At 37.5% G+C, this 25693-nt stretch overlaps 1 protein-coding gene across 2 annotated transcripts in view; it reads left to right on the top strand.

Annotated features, from left to right (window-relative positions):
- The window catches only part of LOC135684979 (nucleoprotein TPR), a 53294-nt gene extending 27680 nt beyond the window's left edge, over nt 1-25614 (top strand). The window contains exons 36-59 of one of the 2 annotated variants that reach the window (XM_065200716.2): nt 7746-8031; nt 8769-8873; nt 9324-9536; nt 9762-9914; nt 10304-10615; nt 11016-11100; nt 12239-12470; nt 12881-13005; nt 13310-13853; nt 14228-14404; nt 14826-14883; nt 16237-16438; nt 16757-16959; nt 17626-17708; nt 18409-18454; nt 19114-19220; nt 19552-19655; nt 20271-20360; nt 21060-21125; nt 21696-21867; nt 22416-22522; nt 22914-22961; nt 24301-24405; nt 25404-25614. In XM_065200716.2, coding sequence (XP_065056788.2) covers nt 7746-8031; nt 8769-8873; nt 9324-9536; nt 9762-9914; nt 10304-10615; nt 11016-11100; nt 12239-12470; nt 12881-13005; nt 13310-13853; nt 14228-14404; nt 14826-14883; nt 16237-16438; nt 16757-16959; nt 17626-17708; nt 18409-18454; nt 19114-19220; nt 19552-19655; nt 20271-20360; nt 21060-21125; nt 21696-21867; nt 22416-22522; nt 22914-22961; nt 24301-24405; nt 25404-25444 — 3664 coding nt within the window. In that variant the 3' untranslated portion in view covers nt 25445-25614. The remainder of the gene's footprint in view (nt 1-7745; nt 8032-8768; nt 8874-9323; nt 9537-9761; nt 9915-10303; nt 10616-11015; nt 11101-12238; nt 12471-12880; nt 13006-13309; nt 13854-14227; nt 14405-14825; nt 14884-16236; nt 16439-16756; nt 16960-17625; nt 17709-18408; nt 18455-19113; nt 19221-19551; nt 19656-20270; nt 20361-21059; nt 21126-21695; nt 21868-22415; nt 22523-22913; nt 22962-24300; nt 24406-25403) is intronic. The other variant, XM_065200717.2, reaches the window with a different exon arrangement.
- Nucleotides 25615-25693: the final 79 nt, after the last annotated feature.

The following is a 25693-nucleotide window of genomic DNA, read 5'->3' as shown; positions in this document are numbered from 1 at the left end:
ACCTTATAACATACAGCAAAGCAGACAAAAATAAATTTCCAACTCGCCAATCATTTGCTGATGCAACATTGGAAGCCTTTTCAATGACGAAGTCGAAGAAAGCTGCTGTGCATTGGGTATGCAGTGAAGAGCCCCACAAAGATAGCGGTGTTCACTACCATATGGCTATCAAGTTTTCGGGTAATCGGCGTTGGCTGTCAGCTAAACGGATTTTGCTGGAGAGGTATGGAATATCTGTTCACTTCTCAGACCAGAAACACTACAATTATTACAGTGCCTACCGATACGTAGTCAAGGAAGACAAGGCCGCTTTACTTAGTAAAGGACATCCGGACTTGTCGCTGGGGGCTTCACCAAAAACTTCGAAACCCACAAAAGCACTGATGAAGCGAAGGAGGTCGCAGCAACAACGCAACAGTGATGCACAGTCAGGAACATCTCAAGGGGCCAAGCGTCGGAGACTGTCCAATTTAGAAGTGGCAGAGGTTTTGCTTGAAAAAGAAATTAAAGATAGTCAAGAACTATTAGCTCTTGCAAACACCCAACGAGAAGAGGGCAGGCTTGAACTTGCCAATTTTGTACTGGGCAGATCTGCTAAAGCCTTGAACGAGCTCATTGCTACGACATGGAAAATGCATGGTGCATCAGCATCGATAGCAAAGGCGAAAATGTCCCGAATGGAAATGGTTAAAGAAGAGGCGGCAAAAGAATGCAAGAGCAGCTGTAATGGGCTCTGGTTTGAGTGTGCTGTGGAAGTGTTGCACAACAATAAAGTGAACAAATATGTTTTTGCCGATGCAATGCGTAATCTTTTGGAGAAGGGGAGAGGAAAGTTTAGAAACATAATGATCACTGGCCCTGCAAACTGTGGGAAAACATTTTTATTGAATCCTCTGAATGACCTCTTCGAAACGTTCACGAACCCTGCTAATACTAGCTATGCTTGGTTGGGAGCTGAGAAAGCCCAAGTTATCTTGCTCAATGACTTTCGGTATAGCACTGAAATAATGGCCTGGAATGACTTTCTATGTTTTTTGGAGGGACAAACTGTGCACTTGGCTGCTCCAAAGTCTACATATGCCCAAGACATCCTTTTCGACAAGGACACTCCGATTTTTGCTACTGGCAAGGAGCAAATAAAATTCTTGGGGAGATACAATACGACAGACGAACGAGAGAACGAGATGATGGCTGCTAGATGGAAGGTATTTCAATTTTCCCACCAAATGCCTGAGCAACAACAAAAAGACGTGGTAAACTGCTCAGTATGTTTTGCTCGTCTGGTTATACTTGGAAGTGACTGAAAAAAGACAATTTTAAATAGAATCCAATCAATTGCTGTGAACTTTTTCCTACTTTAGTAGCTTATATAAAATAATAATATCAATTGAAAATGAGTAATAATGATAACTTTAATGATGATGATATTTCTAATAATAATCATTATTACCTTAATTGTGATAATAAAAATGACAGTAATGATAATTATTATTATTACTGTAATTATCATCTTAATTATCAATATGATTATGATTATGATTGTTAATTTAATTAATAATAATCAATTTACAATCACATATTAATTGCACTATGCTGTTATGTTTATTCCCATGGGTTCCACTCGGGTTCCACACGGGTCCCATAATAGTTGTATATGGCCAAGTATTGAGATGCACGGGTTCCAACGGGTTCCAACTTATATTATAAAAATTATACTATATATTTTTAATTTATCAGTGGGACCCGTTGGAACCCGTGCATATCCATACTTAATCATATGCAGTTGTAGTGGGACCCGTGTGGAACCCGAGTGGGACCCGTCATTTTTTATGCATATATAAATAAACCCTTATCAGAACATGAATTATCTTCAAAACTTTTACATTGTAACTCTGTAAAGATTTTGAATGATTGAGAGACATTGTTTCTAATGTATGAACCTTAATGAGAATACCACACTCAAACAAAATTAGTCTTGACTCTACAATGTGTTGTTAAATTTTACTTATGTTATTATAACATTACGATAAAGATTTGTTCCCTTTAATAAGTCAATACTTTATTCGTTCGCCTTTAGATTTGACAATCATCTGCATTCTGTGATTCATCGAATGAATAATTTTGTCAATTTTATCAACTGGTATTCCATGTAATACATTTAGTATTCTCTCATGATACTCCTCTATTGTTTCACAGCAAATATTTTTCTCTATGGCCTCATCATTCAATATTCTCTTTGCGATTGAGAATACATTCTCGATCGGATTCATGTCAGGGCTTCTTGCCGGAATGGAGAATAGCTCTGCATTAACTTGCATCATCGCTTTTTTTGCCTTGGCACTGTTTTGAGATGGGTCGCCATCTTGAACCCACATTCGTGACAACGTTTCTCCTGCTTTCATGATGTTTTCAAAGTTCTCAACTATAAACCCAGCAAATAACTCCCCATTCATACTCTCGTAGCGTTTGGCACATGTAACCCCTCTTCCATAACTGATGGTAACAATCAGCTTGACATATTTACCTCCTGTACCACAAGCCTGACCTTTTGCCGTGCAATCTTGAACAAGTCCTTCGCTTCTCTTTCTCCACACTCGTCCATTGGGGGCCAGGGCCTGGTCTTTAGGATTTCGTTTATAAACAAAACCAACTCCGTCGAGATAAAAGTTTATGTTCTTACACCAAAAATCTTTAGGTTTTTCCTTCAATATCCATTTTGCAAATTTCAGTCTGATTTTCTTGTCTTTTTCTGTTAGTAAACCCTTTTTACGAGCTTGCAAATAGTAATACCCATTGGCATTCAAAAATCTGGTAACTGTCCTTCTAGAAACATCTACCACGTCTGCCCTTTCCATCAGTCTTTTTATTGTCCAGTTTGGATTCTGAGAGCGGACACATTTAACAAGTCGGAGAAGTCGCCTTTTGTGTCTTGCCGATAGTTTAGATGGTCGCCCCTCGATTGATTTCTTCTTGTTTTTTCGACTAGTCTTCAAACTCTCACTCCATATTCGATAAATATGAGCTCTACAAATTCCAGTGTCTGCAATCAATTTTGCTACTTTTTCAGTCCTGTTTAGTTTGATATAAGCTCTTGTTTCTGGAGAAATGATTCTTGGACGTACCATCGTTAATAATTTGCATTCATCGAGTGCTAAAGAACAGCCTTGACCCTTAGTCGATATTACGTCAAATTGCCCGTTTCGTCAAATTATCAAGATAATAGCTATACCCCCTGACAGGTGCAAATGACGCTTTATCGTGAACAATTAGTATAAGTGACATATTGTAACAAAAAATTGTGAAATAATTGTTATATCAATACCACACAATAACTTCCAAACACAGACAATCCTGGACAAAAGTTAGGAGACATTTGCTGTTATAATCATTTATTGCAAAAGCACCCAGCCCCCTGCCCCCAATATCAATGTTGATGTTGATTTTTTCGGTTTTCTGGCTTCCATAATCAACTGCCATTACCCACCACCAACATTGACATTGGGGGGAGGGGCATACCACTGGTTTTGAGGGCAATTACGCAGAAAATCACTTAAAAAGTAATTGTCTCATAACCTTTTGTCCAGGATTGTCTGTATAAGGGTATTGCACTAAGAACCAATGCAAAACTGATATTCGTGCCACAACGAACGGGATTGTAAATAAAATTAACTTTCTATGATTATAAATAGGTCTATTTCCTGTTATGAATATTTTGAGCTAATTCTGAACACTTGTTCACCCAGATAATCACTTGTGAAAATTGATTTCCTTCGCTCAGAGTGCGTGACTGTTTCTGATTGATGAGTTATTTTTAACTAGCTATTCACTAGATATGTATATAAAGGGCTATATATTAGAAGAAAAACAAATTTTCGTTTCACATAGAAGAGCACCATCGGTTTCTGTCTTTCAAATTATAATATTATAACTATGGAAAGCTTCAATTGCGTGAATATGAATGAAATAGCCGAAGAACCAGTCGCAGGGACGGACAGTGATGGTGGTTTTGTTGAGTTGGATGACAAGGCTAATCGAAAATGTTACCTTATAACATACAGCAAAGCAGACAAAAATAAATTTCCAACTCGCCAATCATTTGCTGATGCAACATTGGAAGCCTTTTCAATGACGAAGTCGAAGAAAGCTGCTGTGCATTGGGTATGCAGTGAAGAGCCCCACAAAGATAGCGGTGTTCACTACCATATGGCTATCAAGTTTTCGGGTAATCGGCGTTGGCTGTCAGCTAAACGGATTTTGCTGGAGAGGTATGGAATATCTGTTCACTTCTCAGACCAGAAACACTACAATTATTACAGTGCCTACCGATACGTAGTCAAGGAAGACAAGGCCGCTTTACTTAGTAAAGGACATCCGGACTTGTCGCTGGGGGCTTCACCAAAAACTTCGAAACCCACAAAAGCACTGATGAAGCGAAGGAGGTCGCAGCAACAACGCAACAGTGATGCACAGTCAGGAACATCTCAAGGGGCCAAGCGTCGGAGACTGTCCAATTTAGAAGTGGCAGAGGTTTTGCTTGAAAAAGAAATTAAAGATAGTCAAGAACTATTAGCTCTTGCAAACACCCAACGAGAAGAGGGCAGGCTTGAACTTGCCAATTTTGTACTGGGCAGATCTGCTAAAGCCTTGAACGAGCTCATTGCTACGACATGGAAAATGCATGGTGCATCAGCATCGATAGCAAAGGCGAAAATGTCCCGAATGGAAATGGTTAAAGAAGAGGCGGCAAAAGAATGCAAGAGCAGCTGTAATGGGCTCTGGTTTGAGTGTGCTGTGGAAGTGTTGCACAACAATAAAGTGAACAAATATGTTTTTGCCGATGCAATGCGTAATCTTTTGGAGAAGGGGAGAGGAAAGTTTAGAAACATAATGATCACTGGCCCTGCAAACTGTGGGAAAACATTTTTATTGAATCCTCTGAATGACCTCTTCGAAACGTTCACGAACCCTGCTAATACTAGCTATGCTTGGTTGGGAGCTGAGAAAGCCCAAGTTATCTTGCTCAATGACTTTCGGTATAGCACTGAAATAATGGCCTGGAATGACTTTCTATGTTTTTTGGAGGGACAAACTGTGCACTTGGCTGCTCCAAAGTCTACATATGCCCAAGACATCCTTTTCGACAAGGACACTCCGATTTTTGCTACTGGCAAGGAGCAAATAAAATTCTTGGGGAGATACAATACGACAGACGAACGAGAGAACGAGATGATGGCTGCTAGATGGAAGGTATTTCAATTTTCCCACCAAATGCCTGAGCAACAACAAAAAGACGTGGTAAACTGCTCAGTATGTTTTGCTCGTCTGGTTATACTTGGAAGTGACTGAAAAAAGACAATTTTAAATAGAATCCAATCAATTGCTGTGAACTTTTTCCTACTTTAGTAGCTTATATAAAATAATAATATCAATTGAAAATGAGTAATAATGATAACTTTAATGATGATGATATTTCTAATAATAATCATTATTACCTTAATTGTGATAATAAAAATGACAGTAATGATAATTATTATTATTACTGTAATTATCATCTTAATTATCAATATGATTATGATTATGATTGTTAATTTAATTAATAATAATCAATTTACAATCACATATTAATTGCACTATGCTGTTATGTTTATTCCCATGGGTTCCACTCGGGTTCCACACGGGTCCCATAATAGTTGTATATGGCCAAGTATTGAGATGCACGGGTTCCAACGGGTTCCAACTTATATTATAAAAATTATACTATATATTTTTAATTTATCAGTGGGACCCGTTGGAACCCGTGCATATCCATACTTAATCATATGCAGTTGTAGTGGGACCCGTGTGGAACCCGAGTGGGACCCGTCATTTTTTATGCATATATAAATAAACCCTTATCAGAACATGAATTATCTTCAAAACTTTTACATTGTAACTCTGTAAAGATTTTGAATGATTGAGAGACATTGTTTCTAATGTATGAACCTTAATGAGAATACCACACTCAAACAAAATTAGTCTTGACTCTACAATGTGTTGTTAAATTTTACTTATGTTATTATAACATTACGATAAAGATTTGTTCCCTTTAATAAGTCAATACTTTATTCGTTCGCCTTTAGATTTGACAATCATCTGCATTCTGTGATTCATCGAATGAATAATTTTGTCAATTTTATCAACTGGTATTCCATGTAATACATTTAGTATTCTCTCATGATACTCCTCTATTGTTTCACAGCAAATATTTTTCTCTATGGCCTCATCATTCAATATTCTCTTTGCGATTGAGAATACATTCTCGATCGGATTCATGTCAGGGCTTCTTGCCGGAATGGAGAATAGCTCTGCATTAACTTGCATCATCGCTTTTTTTGCCTTGGCACTGTTTTGAGATGGGTCGCCATCTTGAACCCACATTCGTGACAACGTTTCTCCTGCTTTCATGATGTTTTCAAAGTTCTCAACTATAAACCCAGCAAATAACTCCCCATTCATACTCTCGTAGCGTTTGGCACATGTAACCCCTCTTCCATAACTGATGGTAACAATCAGCTTGACATATTTACCTCCTGTACCACAAGCCTGACCTTTTGCCGTGCAATCTTGAACAAGTCCTTCGCTTCTCTTTCTCCACACTCGTCCATTGGGGGCCAGGGCCTGGTCTTTAGGATTTCGTTTATAAACAAAACCAACTCCGTCGAGATAAAAGTTTATGTTCTTACACCAAAAATCTTTAGGTTTTTCCTTCAATATCCATTTTGCAAATTTCAGTCTGATTTTCTTGTCTTTTTCTGTTAGTAAACCCTTTTTACGAGCTTGCAAATAGTAATACCCATTGGCATTCAAAAATCTGGTAACTGTCCTTCTAGAAACATCTACCACGTCTGCCCTTTCCATCAGTCTTTTTATTGTCCAGTTTGGATTCTGAGAGCGGACACATTTAACAAGTCGGAGAAGTCGCCTTTTGTGTCTTGCCGATAGTTTAGATGGTCGCCCCTCGATTGATTTCTTCTTGTTTTTTCGACTAGTCTTCAAACTCTCACTCCATATTCGATAAATATGAGCTCTACAAATTCCAGTGTCTGCAATCAATTTTGCTACTTTTTCAGTCCTGTTTAGTTTGATATAAGCTCTTGTTTCTGGAGAAATGATTCTTGGACGTACCATCGTTAATAATTTGCATTCATCGAGTGCTAAAGAACAGCCTTGACCCTTAGTCGATATTACGTCAAATTGCCCGTTTCGTCAAATTATCAAGATAATAGCTATACCCCCTGACAGGTGCAAATGACGCTTTATCGTGAACAATTAGTATAAGTGACATATTGTAACAAAAAATTGTGAAATAATTGTTATATCAATACCACACAATAACTTCCAAACACAGACAATCCTGGACAAAAGTTAGGAGACATTTGCTGTTATAATCATTTATTGCAAAAGCACCCAGCCCCCTGCCCCCAATATCAATGTTGATGTTGATTTTTTCGGTTTTCTGGCTTCCATAATCAACTGCCATTACCCACCACCAACATTGACATTGGGGGGAGGGGCATACCACTGGTTTTGAGGGCAATTACGCAGAAAATCACTTAAAAAGTAATTGTCTCATAACCTTTTGTCCAGGATTGTAGTTCTGAAGCTCTTATTTAAATTGTTGTTTTCCTAATAGTTAATTGACGGAGCATTTTAGTAGTGATATAAGATAATTGACGCAGTTTGTGACCTTGCTAATTCCTTTGAAGGTTTATACGACGCGAAAAAGAAATAGCTGAGACGAAATTCGAAGCCCTGCAATCAGAGAGTCTCCGTTACCGACAAAGATGTGATCATTTCGAAAAAGAACTGGAAGAAACCCAAGCTGCTTTAGAACTTGAAAGAAAACGCACTCTGGGGTTGATGTTAAGTAAGGAGGAACACGAGGACATGATGGCCAAGGTGGCCCGAGTTGCGGAGCTCACTGAGTTGAATAAAGAGCTTGAAAAGCAAAAGGAAGAGCTGGGGAAGAAGCATTCTACCGTTAATGCTAAGGTACTTCTGCTAAGCTATGTCAGTTGCTTTAAATTCAAAAGAAGTTTAATGACAAGCTCATATCATGTTTTCTTCATCAGGAAAGACGTTTATCTCCTTGCTCCTTGCTGTGGAGAAATTGTGCCTGGCCACATTTAACAACAATTGATTGCTTTTTCTGTCGAATTTTTAAATACCTTTTTCGTTTAATTGCAATTCGTTATGGGTTGATTTGTTTAAAATATTAATTTTTGCCACGTTTTTTAAGAAATGTCCCATTATTTATTTTGCAAAATCATTCACGTATCCAAAAGCCAGCAGGAGTTTGGTCACATTTTTCTTTGTTTCCAGTTCAAGAAACTTTCTGTGCCTCGTTTGGCTTCTCTGTAAAGTTTTTTAAATATCCTCTTTTTATTTGTCTCTAAAGATTTCTAGATACCCTTGAAAGTTAAATCATTAAGAGTTTAAAAAAGTGCACCACCGATTATCAATTGCTGAATTGTTAATTTTATTTTAAAGATTTCTCGATATCATCAAGGCTACGAGACTTTGTGATCTACTTCACTTCTACCATTTTAAAGGTTCAAAATTCCATATTTAGGATTCTATAATGCAATATGAAGTAGAGCAAGCCAAATATTTACAAAAAATTTATATATTGCTTTAGAATACCAAATAATTAATTGCAGATTTCTGAGAAAAAAATATGAGGAGAGTTTAAGGGTTGATAGAGTGAAAAAGAAATTTGTTTTTTATAGGTGAAACAATTGGAAGATCAAGTCAAATCGATGAAAGAGGGACGAAGATCATTGGAAGAGGAAAAAGGCAGCTGGTTTGCTGAGAAAACTGCATTAAAGAGTGAAGTAAGATGTTTGTCAATGCATTTTAGTAGTATTCGTCAACCATGTGAACATTGCTCAATTCCCCAGAAGCCAACTCGCACCAGGAATAATAACCTCTGGGCTCAACTTGCCACAGCAACCCCTGAAGAAAACTTTGAAAAAGATTCGCGGGAAGAAGGTTTAGAAAACTGAGAAAAGCGTGAAAATTTTTAATCGACTTCCTCGAAAATCGAAATAAAATCTTTTGCGAGGACGAACTTTCATGTTTAAGTAAAAACCTGAATTTCGTGCGAAAACACTTCGTAATACCAACAAACAACGAAACCAATTTTAAAATTCGTTAAAAGCACAAATGCGAGGGTTTCTTTCCGCAAAAGTTTCTTCCCTCAAATAAGTCTTCCGAATGGCTTCTGCCTTTTCTTTGATCTCATCGCTTTTGTCCTACATTTTTTCACTATTTTTTGCTTTTAGATTCAAAGATGGACAACGCGGGCGCAGCAGCTCATAGAACAGAACAAAAAGGCTACAACCGAGTTGGAGGAACTGAAACCCTTGAAGAATACAAAAGCACAGAACGATAAAGTGATGGGTGCCCTGAAGGACGAGATAGTTCGCCTGAAAGCACAGAAGGAGGCAGCGTCAAAAGATTCATTGAAACTGAAGAAAGATTTATCTGAGATGCAGGTAGCTATGGGCTAGTTATATTTACATGTATACCACTATAAACAAACCAATGCCGATGGGCGATATGTAATCTGTATGTCGTTGAAAGAAGATATGTAATCTGTATCTTTAGGTTTGAAACTGGAAGTTGAAAGAGGTCCCTTTGACTAGCTAGTGAAGCCTTCTCTCATTGACAATGTATACAGAGATGATGATTGTAAAGTTACATTGTTGAATTTTTAACAGGACAAAGCGGCACTTCTCACAACATTAGCAGACACAATTAAAGCCGAAAAGGAACAACTTGAAAAAAGAACTGCAGATGAAATCGAGGTTCTGAAGAAAGATGTGGCTGCAAAAGAGACTCACGTAACCGTTGCAAATGCGAAGTTTGAAAAGGTTTTGTTTTTAAGAATCAATATTTTGATTAAAATTTCATTGATCACTGTCCCGGAACCACTTGTGCGTTTTCAGTTAAAACGTAAATTTGACCTTTGGTCAATTCAAAAAATTCTACTGATGTTGTATAGCATTTTGTTTGTTGTATAGGCCCAAATGTTGGTGTGTAAATGCGTAAGCAAATAACCCTTCGAGCCTTGGGGCTTGCCCCTTCTTTAAACCCAAGAACGTCCGCTTGTAACGCCTCATAGTGTTTTTGCCATATATTAGCTGACACCAACTACCATTAATCATTGATCACAATCTATCATTAATTGTTAATCATTGTCGCGGAAAAATGCTAAGCACCGTAATCCTATAGTTATATCCTGATTTACATTGACTTTTAGTTGAAGATTCGTGCTCTCAAGTATCAGGGACTTATAAAAGAACTCCAGAAATCAAAAGAGGCCAGCGTCGAGGCTGGCAGTGCACCACAAAGTGAAACTAATGTGGACAACCAGAAACTCGCTGAGCTCGAGAAGGAAAACGCCCAACTTAAATCAAATGTTGAACGGTTGGAAAAAGAAGTGCAGAAGAATGTCGAAGATCATGCCGCAAAATCTGGAGAATCAGCACAAGGGTCGGATGAATCGAGTGAAAAGCTCTCACAGCTCTCTGAAGAGAACGCCAAACTTTCAAAAGAAGTTGAGGAGAAAGCGGTATTTTGAATCTTATTTACTAATGCACCACTTAAAAGCGTTTCAATTACATGATTGCTTGGCATTGCATGGTCAATGTTCAAAAAGCTTTAGGACTATAATATCAAATTGTTTAAGGTGATTGAAGCTCTGATTGGTGGTCGTTTTACGTGCAATCCAATCTTATTCACCACTTAAAAACATAGTTAATTTGCATAGCAATAGCTCTCGATCTTTTATGCTTCATTTCTCCACCTTTGAGGTGGTGCAATACTTTGTTGCGGTAGTGTATTTATTGATTAGAGTTGCCTACTCAAGATTCCACAATATGACTCACTTGTGAGATGATATTTAAGTTTATCAGTTCTATCTTCTCGTTAGGGAGACATTTTCTAAACTTCATCATTTTTCAATATTTTAGACTGTTTTGTCTGAACGAGACGAGAATGAAAAGAAAATGAAAAAGATCCTGCGTTCAGCTAAAGAAAAGATGAAAGATCTCAACGGTAAGTGGCTCTGTTTATGCTTCTAGCTTAAAGACAATCGACAGATACTAAAGGGGCCGAAGCCATCTGTCAATCAAAAGCCATCTTTCAATCAAAAGCCATCTGTCAATCAAAAGCCATCTGTCAATCAAAGGCCATCTGTCAATCAAAGGCCATTTGTTAATCAAAAGCCATCTGTCAATCAAAAGCCATCTGTCAATCAAAAGCCATCTGTCAATCAAAGGCCATCTGTCAATCAAAAGCCATCTGTCAATCAAAAGCCATCTGTCAATCAAAGGCCATCTGTCAATCAAAAGCCATCTGTCAATCAAAGGCCATTTGTTAATCAAAAGCCATCTGTCAATCAAAAGCCATCTGTCAATCAAAGGCCATCTGTTAATCAAAAGCCATCTGTCAATCAAAGGCCATTTGTCAATCAAAAGCCATCCAGACTCGATTGCCTTCAAGTTGATTCCAGTTTTCATTGAAACAATCAAGAAAATTATATCTTAAAATATCAAAATTGGCCAATCACTTATTAATGACTTATTGCTTACTTATTTGATGACCTGGAGGACAAGTTGATGCTTTTTATTATTTATATTGCATAGCAGTCAATGTTACTGTTATTCTTATGTTTGCAACCAATGTGTAAATTTTTCTGTTAAATAATCTTGGTAGTTCCATAAACCTGTTCACATTTTACAAATTGAAGATTTATGTTATATTCCCAAGATTCTTCAAACAACCTTAAAGGCATTGAGTCATGGTAAATAGGCCTTCTCTATAGGTGGTCATTTAGTTTCGGCGTGATCACTGCTGTTTCATGTGATATTGGCATTCGTTGTTGACAACTTACTATTGATGGAAACGAGGTGAGTTCATGTGACCAGTTTAAGGTCAACCAATAGCATCGCAGTCATTAAAATCGTGACTCAGCGGATTTTGGCACTTTGGGTATGCCCAATCCATTTTGTCATGACTCAATGCCTTTAAAGACTTATTCTTTAAGGTTGTTTGGAGAATCTTACAATGATTTTCAAGCGAGGAAATTTAAGTACATTAGTTATACCGTAAATTTTGAGTAAATTACACTTAATATTGTAACGTGGAATGTAGAGCATGCAGATTTTTATTTTTTCTCAAATATTATTTGCAGCACAAGTTGATAAATCAACAAATGAAAACATGGAACTGAAAAGTGCAATAAAGGAGCTTGAGGAAAAACATCAAACGGTTGAAAGCGAATTCAAGGAGAAGGAAATGCGCTTCACGGCAATGAAAAGTCAATTTGATTCGAAGGCTGAGAAAATGAAAGCCACGTTGAACGAGCTGAAGAACGAAAACCAAAGTTTAAGTGATCGAATTCGAAACTTGGAAGAAGATAAGAAGTATGTTGAAATTGTAGAGAAAATTCACTTGAAGGAAAATTAGCATTTTAAAATTGATGACATCTTCATGATTTTTAAGTAGAAAAAGAACATTATTTCTTTAATAGTGAAAAATCAAAATAGAATTTAAAGAATGGTTTAATCAACGCTGTTGTGAGGTCGTATTGCAGCGATACTTGGTGCTGTTGTTGTTGTAATTAATGAACTCGAAGTCTCTGAGTTAAAAGGCTCTGTTCATCAAAATCCTCAAAGAAGGTAGAGTAGGCCAGCTTTCATTGGGAACAGGTACTACAAAATCAATATTCGATGATTTTCCTTTTGACTCTTTTTTGCTTAAGGACTCCAGATATTTCCTTGCATCTTTAATGTGTTGCATTTTGACTTTCATGTGTTTGTAATTCTCTGTACAGACAATCGGATGAGCGGTCAAATGAACTTGCGAAGGCAATTGCAGATGCGGAGGAAACGATTTCGAAGCTCAAGTCGCAAGCGGCTATCAAACACGTACAAGACATCGCAGTGTCGGAGGCGGCCGGTATGATCTTCTGCCGCTTACACTGTTGCTCTTGGATCACTCTTATTCATTTATTTCTGCTTATCTTATAAGGCCTCCTGAAAAGCTTGTTTCGTAGACGAAATGCTCTAGAAATAGGGTAAAGCATGCGACAAAATTGTAAAGTAAGAAAGCTTAGTTATGCGTTATTTTTCTTTTTGTTAAACTATTTACAGGTGAGGTTATTTTCATGTTTACGTTAATTAATAGGATACATTTCATAAATGTTAAAAGAACATTATTTTAGCTTAGAAATTGAGGCTCATGGATTTCTTCGTCATTTCAGCGTTTACGCCATTGACGGCGACAGTAAGACCGACAGCTTCAACGTCAAATAATCAGCCACAAAAACCCATGTCCTCGAGAACCGCCAGTATTCGCCCGTTGATTCCTGCACAGACACCAACTGCAATGGTAAGCCCCACTGTTCCCCCCATCCAACAAACAACGACGCAAGTAGTTATCCCCCAGCACCCGTCACGTGCAGCCGGAGCTAGCACAGCCAGCGTTGCTCCCGAGCAAAGAATGCATGAAGCACCTTCAGCATCTAACAGGGGGCAAGCTTCAGTCTTCAAGGCACCAAGAGTTTTAGCGGCCGTTCAGGCTGAGGAGGGAACATCTGGGTCAGACACACAGGCAACGGTGACGCCAATAATTGCTGGAACTGAGGAAGGGAGGAGTGATGAAGCAGAGGAACTGGAAGGGGTATCCTCCGAGCAGATGCGCCCGTCAGAAATAATCGATGTAGCTGACAGCCTTTTGACAGATGTCGGTGGCCCTATGTTTGTAGCTGGTGAGGAGCAAGTGGAAAATGAGGATCAGGCAGAACGGTTAATATCCTCTGCCATTATATCTCCTTGTGAAAATTACTTTGTTATGCGACGTCGTGGATATGTGGCTTTTTTATTTCAACCCTTTGTTGCATAAAGAATAAACGAAGTGATTATGTTTAAGTTTATTTATTTAATTTCAATGTATGTCATTATATGCATACAAATTTCACTACAAACATGCATGTTACCGCTTCCTGGTTGTTCCCTAGCGTTGCAGCGTAAGATGACTTCTTCTATTCTTCAATGTTTGCTTCTCTCCTATTCTCTTGAAAGAATATTTTTCAATTCATTCTATCAGTTTTAAGATTGGCAGTTTATCAATGGCAATGAGCGTTGAAACAAAATTATTAAGCTGTCGTTGTGCTTCTTAGGGATGGACTGACCCAAGGCTCCGACATGCCATCTTCAACATCAGTTTCTGAAGCCCAAGGCTATAGCTCGGTCGAACAAGCAGGTTTCGAGGCTGGCAGGTTTATGGACGAGAGTGGGTACAGTCAGGATGCTACAACTGCGAAAAGAAGGCGCTCTGCGGAATCGCCAACTCAAAGGTATTGTCAGAGTTTTTTAAGTGCACTGTTACAGTTGCTTATTGATACTGATGTTGTTTTGTAGAAAATACTCGTTCTTGTGACGTGTCATTGTCGTGCCCTGTCATTGTCGTGACGTGTTAATGTGTCATTGTTGTGATGTGTTGTTGTTGTGCTGGGACTAATATGGTATGCTAAGAAAAGAAAAAAGCTTAATCTGGTCTCAAACCTCCTTCTTGTTAATGTTCCTGCTACTCTATAAGTGCTTCGTTTGATAAAAATGTTCAAATTATTCAATTTTACATCAGTCTTCCCGTTTTAGAAACAGAATGGTTTTTCTAAGCTTTGAAATCACAGAATGATTTCAATAACAATCTTAGCTTATGAATTCAAATCGTTCGGATAATAGGCTTAAGAACTTTGTGCTATTGTCAAAATTTAGGGAAGAAGATGAAGAGATGGACGAAAGCCCGGAAGAAAAACGACAGCGCGTTGAAGAGGTACGAAAGTTTCCTTTTTGTAATGGTTGAATAGATAACTCATTTTGGGCTTCAATTGTGTAAACAATAACCAACGAATTACAGCTCAAACTCTAGCATTCCCTCCAATGCCCACCTATATGCTGCCTTGGACTTGGGGGGGGGGGGTAACTAAGGCTTATTTTGGAAGGGGACGTGCCATTTTATTTAAAAAATTTTGATCCACAATTCGGCAAATATTATGAAAAACAATGACTGTAATTCCGCAAGTCAAAGAACATTTTTCAAGACATAACAAAATCATCAAACAAATTTTGTATTTCCTTTGCCCCAAATTATTACTACATCGCACATACTTCATAGTTTCATTTCTAACTGGGCATTTATTTTGTTTATGCTAAATTTCCCTCCTAATAGTTTTGCAATATTTTCACAAAGTGGAAATAGTACCCACATTTCCGCACTTATTTCAAAAACTGATACCGATGATTCTGCACTTTTCAGAAAAAGGCAACCGTAAGTAATGGCACGCCCCATACCTTTGAACATATTAAGGTAACCAGCCCCCCCCCCCCCCCCCTCCCTGACAGTTCACCACGTCATGAAGAACATGTCGTTATGTTTGCGATTTTGCCTTCCATTCAAAATGCATTATTTATTCCGATACAGAAGGGCCTTATTAGCAATGAACAGCATGATTACAAATAGCAGTATTAAACAATCGACGTTGATGGCTGTCCTAAGATCTTTACTGAAAGCATTGACGGGTTTTTAAACCCTTTAGATGAATTAATTGTCGGTCGTACACAACAAGAGGAATTCGAAAAGAGAGGAAAATCACATATATCAGGAGACGATCATTAAAATATCGGTCCTGGGTGAAGGCCAGTTTGAGAGCTCTCATAGCCATCCTTTGTCATCTCTTTTTTGCTTTTCATAACAACTTTATGTTACGTAGCCTGCTGAAGACCTTGGAACACCAACGGCATTTTTGTTGTTAACCTTATCAATTTCCACTCTTCTCTCCATAGAATACACCATTTGAACGTTACCTTTAATTTTAAAGCTTGGGTGGCTGAAGTACAATTCCAATCTTTTTTTGGGGAAAGGGGAAAATAAACTATTAATTTTTGCATTAATCTAATATAAATAGAGAATTGACGGAAGCTAGCAAGCATTGTAGTTTTCGTAAGAAATACCAATGCACCCATGATTGCTTCGTATATATTAAGTTTGACAGTGGCTAGTAAAGACCATGATATTACAAGTTGTTGCTCAAAAAACGCTTTGTGTCTGTGATGTATTTTGTGAAAAATGAAAATGAGAATGAAAAAGAAATAGGCAGATTTGAAACTGGCTGTGTTTTGATCACAGGATACGGAAACCAGGGAGTCCGAAGTAATTTCCATTTCTGATGGAGATGGGGAGGAGGAAGAATTCGAAGAAGGGGAAGTGGATGATGATGAGGAGGAGGTTGAAGAAAACGAAGGCAGCGAAGGAAGTGTGGAGGAGATTGAAGATGAAGATTCTGAGGAAGACGAGGAGGAAGCAGAAGATGCAGAATTCGATTATGATGGTTAGAGGTTTTTATGAAAAATTCTCAGTAGATCTTTTTCTGTTACGTAGATTTGTTTGCTTGTGAGTACCACCATTGCCATTGCAAATTTCACGGTGCTTTTTCAGGTGCCATCATTGCCATCTCTGAACTATCTCGCCTTTCTTGAACTAAGTCAGATCGGTGGCATTTTTTTATTGTCCCTGGAAGCAATTGAACGAATTTTTCCGTTGCTTTCATTTGACTATTTTCTTTTTATGTAGCCATCCATCACCAGATCGTGATTTGGTTGCCTTATGAAAATGCTCCTTAAAATGAAAATTTGTTTTTTAATGACAGGCACTGGAGAGGCTTTTGATGAGGAGGAGGAGGAAGAAATGGAAGGGGAAGAAATGGAAGAAGAGGAAAATCAGGATGAAGAGGATATGGATGACCAAGGGAACGACATGGAAGAAGAGGAAGAAGATTCAAATGTGAACGAGCAGCAATCTTCGAGTCAACAGGAAAGACTGACGACAATTACACCTCCGATGTACTTGAGAGTAGGTTTCTAACAATGCTTCTTGTGTACATCCCTGGTTGTAATTACTCCTCGTGGTATGGGCTGAATGATCCTGATGCCACCCGAATATGCCAATGATACTTGAAAATACCTAGTCATTTAAACATGCCTCTTAAAATCCGTTTGGTCTAACACTTTCTTCCAAAGAATTAGGCATCAGAAAATGGGCAATATTGGGTAGAGTTCAAGTTGTCTGGTGGTTTTTATAATAATAAGAAAACGTATGCGCTAAAGAAAAGCCTTGGCTAGCTAAACAGAAAGACCGTTGCAGTTTCGGTTGTGCACACCCCTCTGAATAAGTGGCTGACGGCTTGAACCTTCATTCCGCAAACAAGCCAAAGATTTTTTAAAATGTGCTACATCGAACATAATTCTTCTGTAAATAGTGTCGCCCTAAATTTTCCAAAAAGCCTTATATCATTCCTTTCTTATAAAGAAAGATCCTTCTGATGTATGCAAAGTTTGACAGAAAAGCAACTTTTTCCTTTTCATTCACCAATATTGTCTCGGTAAGAATTGTTGTTACGTTCTGCTCTAATGTTATTGCAAAACTTAACTTCCTAAGCAGAAGTGGAGGCTTCATTTTAGAAATTGCGTGCGTAGTGAAACAAAATTAATCAATATGGTATTGTTTCATCCCCCGCAGGAACCAAATAGAGAAACGCACAGGCGCCAACCATCGCCAGCTGCTTTTATGCTTGCTGCTCAAGACCAAAGTGGCAGGGGGAGGTTAGTGTTGATTTCTTCAGTTTTAGTCATAGCAAAATTTTCCTTTTATGAATAGAAATCATTAGAGCAGGCAGGAAGAGCTGTTAGGTACCTTGAACAGCAACTGGAAGACAGGAGACAGTGAGAGTTTTATTGTATCTTGAAATTAGGGATGGGTCAGGGCTATTTTAGTGGCATCCTTTTCGTTTTTGTAGCTAGATTGAAGCAGGATGTTCACCGTTTGATTTCTATCCAATTTACCCCCAATAATTTTTAATTAACTGTTACATTAATTTAATTTTGCCAAGAGACCATTAAAAACAGCATTTTTAGTATAGCGACTTGGTTTCTTGCCACGATTTATCTAATCTCAATTTCTCATGATTTTAAAAGAATTAACTTATTTAAAAGCTAAGTAATTTCAACTCACACCATGTATCAAAAGGAAAACTTCTACAGCTTAAGGCATTGATGAAATGGTTTTTGTTACCTGAATATCTCCCATGGTTGTTGCAGATTTTGCCCTGCAGAAACCGCATCAAGCCTCCATATTCCGGGAAAAATACCTTTCAGTATTTCCAGTTTTTATGATTTGTTAAATGCAAATGGTCCTTTATCATTTGAGGACTTAATAAAGTCACTTTGCTGCTTACAAAGCTCGTAGCAATCACCTTTTCCAATGCTCTCTAAATAAAATATTCTGTGGTTTTTTCATTTGCAGAGTATTCAGAAGACGATATCAACTGCCATCATTTTCCCTTCCGCCTGTAAGTAATGCAATCCAAAGTCTTTTCTATTACCCGAGTTGATCTCTCTCAATTTCGATCGAGTAAGATATATACCAAATTGGCACAAAATAGCGCATGATAATGACAATAAAACTTAACCAGCAACTAATTGAACATTTATGCCATGATACGGATCGAAAGGAAGAATCTCGTCTTTGATTGATTCCATGTTTTCATGGAAGTGCTCGATGTTTGAGAAACTCTGAAGAAGGTCAGACGAAAAGGATACTTATGTTATAGATTTTGAGTTTTCCTTATTACATGTTTTTTAAAGTTTGTTTTTCTCTGACTGCCTGATCCTTATTTGTTTAACTTCAAATGTGCATTTGATACAATGGCCTTTCGAACCAATGTTTTGTTTAAGCTTTACTGCTTTTACCTCATCGGTGTACTGTATACGAGAACTGCTGAAAATATGAATGTCTTTTCCTTCTATAGTAAGGAAAATATGTCCACCGTGCGTGGAATTATGTTGAAATTATAATTCTTGATTTTTGTTATATTTTATCATGCATTTAGTTGTGTTAAATTTGTCATCATTCGGCCTGGAGTGAATAGCGAATAAAATGCGCACGTGCTTCTTTCGAAAGATAGATTTTTATGTGACGTTTACTAATATATGCAAACGGATTGTTTAGGGACAAGGTGGAAGTGGCCCTTTCGACGAAGCAGATGACTGCACTGTCCCAAGTACACCGACACTTTATGAGCCAAAGAGATCCGATGGGTTTGCAGAAGCAGTCAGGTATGACGTTTCCTTCTTCTTGCTTTTGCAAAACTTATCAGAATTTTGATAGCCTATCATTTTAGTATACCGGGGTAATTGCTCTTTACAAAACAAGGGTCGTTCTCCTTGAAGGGATCTAAATGTTTTCCACTTTTCCTCAGATTTCAATCAAACTATTAACTGCTTAGTTAACAAATCTATGAATGAAACTGATTCGTCTTTGGTACTTGGAAAATGTTTCCAAGAAATATTAGCCCAAGGATATTTCGCTTGTAATATGATTTGCCCTCCTTTATTTTTTGGTGTTGTTCGCCGATTGGTTTAAATGCTCTTACGTTTTCTATACCAGTTCCCCTCAAGTTCGGCATCCAGTTTTCTCATTTCCCTCTGGGTCGGAAGGAGGAAATAGATCCTCGCAGTCGGTTGGACTTGATTCCGGAGTCAACGATGAAGGTAAACACTGCAACATTTTTCAGTCTTCTTTTTCAAATATAAGCATCATATGGCCATATAAGAAAGGTTTTCAACTGATATGCTTCTCAGATGATGAATGCTTTAATGATACCAAAATTGTAGCAAATTCGGCTCCCTGGAGGGGGCTCTAGATGGACCAATATGAAAAACGCCTATCTTCTTTTACCTGTGTTATTTTGTCCCAGTAAAAAGACGATTGCCTTTTGCAAACCAGGATACGGACATAAAAATTTTGTCTCAAATCTTTACACACCTCTTCTTACAAAATTTATTTTGTTGTTTCTAATTTTAAATTCTTTTAAAATTTTTAGAAATACCTAAGAGTCGGGAAAATCCCAAAGTTATTAGTATGTTCTTCTTGCAGCTTTAGCAAGTAATGGCTTTATTACCTCTCGACCCATTCAGCATGCATATGTTGTCTGAAAGTGGAAGTCTGCTAAAGCGAGCGCTTAGGTGTACAGTGTCGCTTGCATGTGCCCAAATTTAATCAGTGTCTTTGAATAAAAATACATCATTCTCTGCTCCGACTTTTTCCTAGCAGCTGATACTTCGATTGTATTGTATAACATTGTAAAATAATTACTGATATTCTAGGCTTGCGTCTTGATGACACAAGAATCGATTTGCTTGCCGGAGAAGAACCTGCTAGTGTCCCATTAACAACTATTGGGGTTGTTCCATCAGGTACTTTGCTCTTTTTTATTTTTCCTCAGTTTTACTCATTACCTTTGTATATGTGGTGTATATGTGTTTTGGTAAATTGCCACTAGCCATTAAATTTGCTGTTCTTATAATTCCAAAATCTTGATGCTAGAATTGTTCTTTAGAAACCTTTGGTAGAGCCATAGCTCCACAAACTAGCTCAGGTTGATTCTCTGGTTCGTCCGCACTTCAGCATGTGGCTCGACTGTATGGGCATCAACTCTTATCGAGCTATGGTCCCATGTTTTAGAACATGCATACTGAGATTTCCAGAGCTATCTTTTCCTACCAAATAACGTAACAAAATGACTGAATAAGGATATAAAAAGCATTCCAATTTCTATCATATTGAAGTTTTCGGAACGATTTTTGAAAAGAAATTTGAGATTGAAATAATAACATCATATTCAAAGGATACTTTCATAATTTTTATTTTAAAAAAACAAGCAAAAGGTAGATTTAATCTCTAGTGTCAGGCCATTGACCTTGTTATACATGACAGGGAATGTCTATCATCATTATACCCCCACCCCCACTCCCTTTTCCAAAGACAAGAAACCTATGCCTATGGAGACCTTTATTCGATGTATACATATACTTCAGATATAGTGTATACTGACACATATTTTATATGCAAGCTCAGTTGTAATTGAGCCAACATTTGCATTCATTTCATTCAAGTCACGGTAACTCCGTTGGAAGGACTCGGAGAGGAAATTATATTGTCAAGACAAAGTGTCCTACAAGGTATCTTCGTCATTATTATAGGCTTACGCTATGTACTGCGTCACATTGCGCTATGTTTTAATTCAGCCTATATGATAATTTATTCTATAATAATCATTCAACTGTAAGACATTTTCCCCATTTTTCAATTCCGCATGTTCCGCTGATGGTCAGGCATTATTCTTTTTTTTCACTATTATTGTTTTGTAATCTTCTTTCTAAACTTCCTTCTTGGTATTGTTTCTGTTTAGAAAAGAAAGTTTCTTTATAACAATTGATCAAAAATTCTTCCATTCTCAATTGATCTGATCTGAAATTTTACCCATTCTGCTTTTACGATGCCTTTGGGACTTTCATAGTTTCCCTGGCATTCGATAACGTTTCCTTGCCAATGTACAAGGATATTGTTAAACAAATGATCTTGATCCAAAGGAGTTTAACTATAAACTACAAGAAATTTGTAGACCTGGTTTTGCAGATTCCCTTGGTAGACTGCTAACATTACTGTTTTATTCTTTTAATAAGAAGATTTTAACGGAGTACATAAGCTAAAGCCAAATATGTGATTGTCACTCTCCTATTCTTCTTCAGGTCGTCCTCGTGAATCGAGTACAGCAAGAGTTCCTGAACTAACGACTGAAGACAACAACACAGAGCAGAATGTACCGCAGCATATTGACTTGACTGCCGATGATGAAGACGATGACAATCCTGATGCTCAAGATGTTCCTACTCAAGACGACGACGATTTGTTCGAGGATATGTGAGTTCCTTCATGATTTGATCATCTAAACTTTGTTTACTCTTCTTGTATGTCCAGCAAGTCGGCTTTTTCCTGCCATCCTGTTAAAGGGAACTAAATACACTGGGATGATTGCATAACCACACTTTCAAGCACAAATCACCCATGATGTCAATCTTTCTTTCTCATTATTGAAGCAGCATATCCTCAACAAATGCATCAATTTTTGTCAAATTATGTGGCATTTAAGTAGCTTTTATTTTGAAAGTCTCATTACAAAACAATAGGAATGAACACTGTTTCTTATAAAAGTTTTTAATTTTCAAAATTCTTCATTAACTTCTAAAAGCTGTACTTCTCAATATGAAAATAATTGTTCGTGTTGCATGCAGTAGTTTAGACAAGAAAGCAATTTGAATTATACTAATAAAAAGATAGTTCTTAGATGCATTAATTGGATGAAAAGTGACTAATCGCTCTAAGTTGTGGTCGTTCACACCAGTTAATCATGCAATGTTTGAAATTGAGTCACCGCAAGAACCTTAACTTTGCTTGTTTGCCCATTGCAGTGCTCCACCAACCGAGAGCATGGAGGATGCTGCTGTGCAGGAGGATCAGGATGCTGACCAAGCAAAAGAAGAGCCCGAAGAGGCAGAAATTAAATTACAGTTGCAAGGTTTTCATTTTTTGCTTGATTTTTATCAATCAGATTGTTTCTTATCATATGTTCCCTTATTTGCTTCCGAAATATTGCTTAATGCATTCTTTGATGTCAATGTTTGAAAGAGATGAGAATCCTCAGTTGTGACGTGGCTATTTAGCCAAATATTTCATCACCTAGGACCAGGGGGCAATGACTCTGTTGTTCTCATATTTGCGAGGTTTGTTGAAAACATTTAATGAAGGGTAAGGAGTTTTGTAGGTTCTAGTGTGAATTATAAAACTTTATGCTTATTCAAAGTAGTTGAAGCTAATTTAGCTTATAGACGAATTTTAGGGCAATTTTAATTTCAGATTTTTTTAATGATTGTTAGTGTTGTCTTCTACCCGTGTTTTCACTTTTTCAGAGCAACAAAGTGAGTCAACAGCAAACAAGGAAGATGGTGCTAGTCAAGGTAAGTCCAGGCAAAATGTGTTGATGAAATATTGATGCCATATTGCTGTATGTACCTGGTGTAGCCAAGACAAGTTATTCTCATATAGTATATGTCACTTGGTTTTCTTCTTTTGGTAAATGATTGCTCTATCAAGTGTCAAAGTTATTGGCTACATGTTTACCAATACTGCAAAAACATATGTGTACCATTTGGTTGTTTTGTAAAGTGATTTAAAATAAAAAAAGGCGGCAAAGCTGTAGCTATAGACGAAGTTGTTATAGAAATGTGTGTTCAGGTGAGTCTCTTGAAAGAACGACCTGGTAGATTTTTGATAGGTTGTACTGACAAGATTATCAGCCCTCTACTTCAGATGTAAGAGAAACAGCTGGAAGCAATTAGTCAATTTAACTAAGGCATATTCAAGGTTTTTAGAGACGTTCTGAATTATAAATCTCCTCTCTCTCCCTTACTCCAGCCAAATTTTGCACTTGCATTTTATTGGCGAATCTAAAGGAGTTGAACCTGCTGATCACGAATTCGTTATTTGTTTTTCGATATTTTTACAGTTTGTGAGATAATAGCTCTTGCATTTCGATAATTGAATTGAATTAACCGACAAAACTTTTTCGGTTTGGTGACACTGTGACGCAATTTTGACGTCACTGTGCATTTCGCCAGTCTCGCTTCAAACCGAATCGAACGACGACGATTCGCAAATTGAACACTGCAAGTGATGGTACTCTCAGTTCTGTTCCACCGGCTTTTAGTTTGAGCATTTCAGACACATCAATTCTGAAGCCTTTAATTGTTCATCGTTTCTGGAGAACAACTGAAGTTTCAATTTCGATAATACGCGAGGGAAAGCTTGAATAGGAAGCCATAGTTTTGTGGGCCAACACAGGTGATCAAAACAAAGTCGTGACACAGCATGAACACATTCCAACCCGCAGATTTAGAATGATTGTAAACATTTATTATTTTTTTATCCTAAAAAGCTCCTACTCTAGATTTAGATGCAGTTATCAACGCGTGACCATGACTCCTTCACGCTTCGGTGGAAGATATACGAAATTCATGACGAACGAGAGCCGCACACTGTGACGTCAGAATGTCACAAAACTGATTCGGCTTTTGTCGTTTTTTTCTCGGAAAGGTGCAACTTCAAAGCCTTATAACTTCTAAACTAATTGGAATTTTGCAAAAACAACGACTTTGCCATAATACACGCACCAGATGCTAACTTTTTAGTCGATAAAAAAAATTGTTTGGCTGGAGAGGCCCTTTAAGCTAGTAATTCCGCTTTAGATTTTACTGTTAATGTATAAACCAGCTGTATAAAAGTAGTTTTTGTTTCTAGAAGCTCCACAAAGCATAGAAGAATCAGTTACCACTAGGTCTGCAGCTTCAAGCGGAAGAAGAGCCTCTGGTAGAAGGCCAAGAATACGAAGAACGGCTTTGCCAAGTAAGCTAATTACTTCTCTTTTCTTAAAGTTAAAATGTTAGACCTTCTTAAAGTTAGAATTTTTTGAATGAGGACTATGACTCTCCTGTCGACACTGAGAACAATCTAAATGAGATTTTGTAGCTGGAAGTTGAAAGAGCAGCCGCCATGTCAAGCTATTGCTCTCAAGACCATGGTAGATGGGTTTTAGTGGAACATTTTGCAAATTCCGTTTAACAAGTGGTCTGCAAAAAACGTGTCTGTTGGAACATTTCCAAATCATAACAAACAAGTGTGAATGACTAGCAGTCCTTTTAAATTGGATACCGGAGTAGGTTCTTAAAATTTGTCTAAAATATAAAAAAGGTTTTCATAGGAAAACAATACAATGAAAATATCTCAATAATCTTTTCTCTAGTATTTTGAAACAAGATATAACATGAAGCTTGAAAATTGTAAATTTACGGTCTTGAATAAGAAAGTCCTGGCTGGATTTTTTTCAAAAATGTGATAAACAGGACAGGACATGTATTTTGGACTCGAGAGTTGTTCAATACATATGATCATAGCAACGTAAAATCTTGCATATTTAACGCTTCCCTGTAGTAAACGCACTTCTAGCTTAGTTTCATTCAGTGGAATAAATGTCCTCTTTGTTTTGCCTCCTCCTCCTCTTTGTTTTGCCACAATTCGAGAATTTATGGGGAATCCATTTAGAATGCGTTGGCTCTAGATATGGTAAGATATGTTAGGCCTATTCTCTTATTATTCTTCTGATTTGCTTCTTTTTCTTCTGGTTTGTAAGGGCTAAAACCATAGAGCGATTAATGTGTCCCAGTTTTGATGCCCCTCCTTTGAAATTTTATTGCTGTTCAGAGAGTTTAGATAAGAGATGTGGCATCCGGGCCTTGAGTTTGACACATAGGATATGAATAATAACAAGTAACTGCCTGATAAGATCGCATAAGTACCAATGTTGTTTGCCAAGAAGTATCATCATTTGTTTTTTGCCATTGCAGCAAGAGGCCGTCCCGCAGAAGAAAAGCCAGAAGGGACATAACAAGGCAAATAGCTTTCAAATCTTATAAAATGGGTGAAACATTTCATAAAAGTTGGTTAACATGTAATATTGCGTTTTGTTGTCGGTCTTAAAGTAAACTCAAAGATTTATACTTTCTTTGGATTTTTTTAATTTTATTACTCAAAAATTAAAATAGTTGCTTATGTAAATGGTTATTTTCTATTTTGAAGCTTATTGTGAGTGCAGTTGCAGTTGCCAGAAGTGATTTCTTGACATCAAAATTTTTTT

The sequence above is a fragment of the Rhopilema esculentum genome, chromosome 21, assembly GCF_057945365.1.
Source record: "Rhopilema esculentum isolate cy_ngs chromosome 21, ASM5794536v1, whole genome shotgun sequence".
NCBI lineage: Eukaryota > Metazoa > Cnidaria > Scyphozoa > Rhizostomeae > Rhizostomatidae > Rhopilema > Rhopilema esculentum.
Note: the sequence above shows the minus strand (reverse complement) of the source record. Positions and strands in the feature narration are given on the sequence as shown.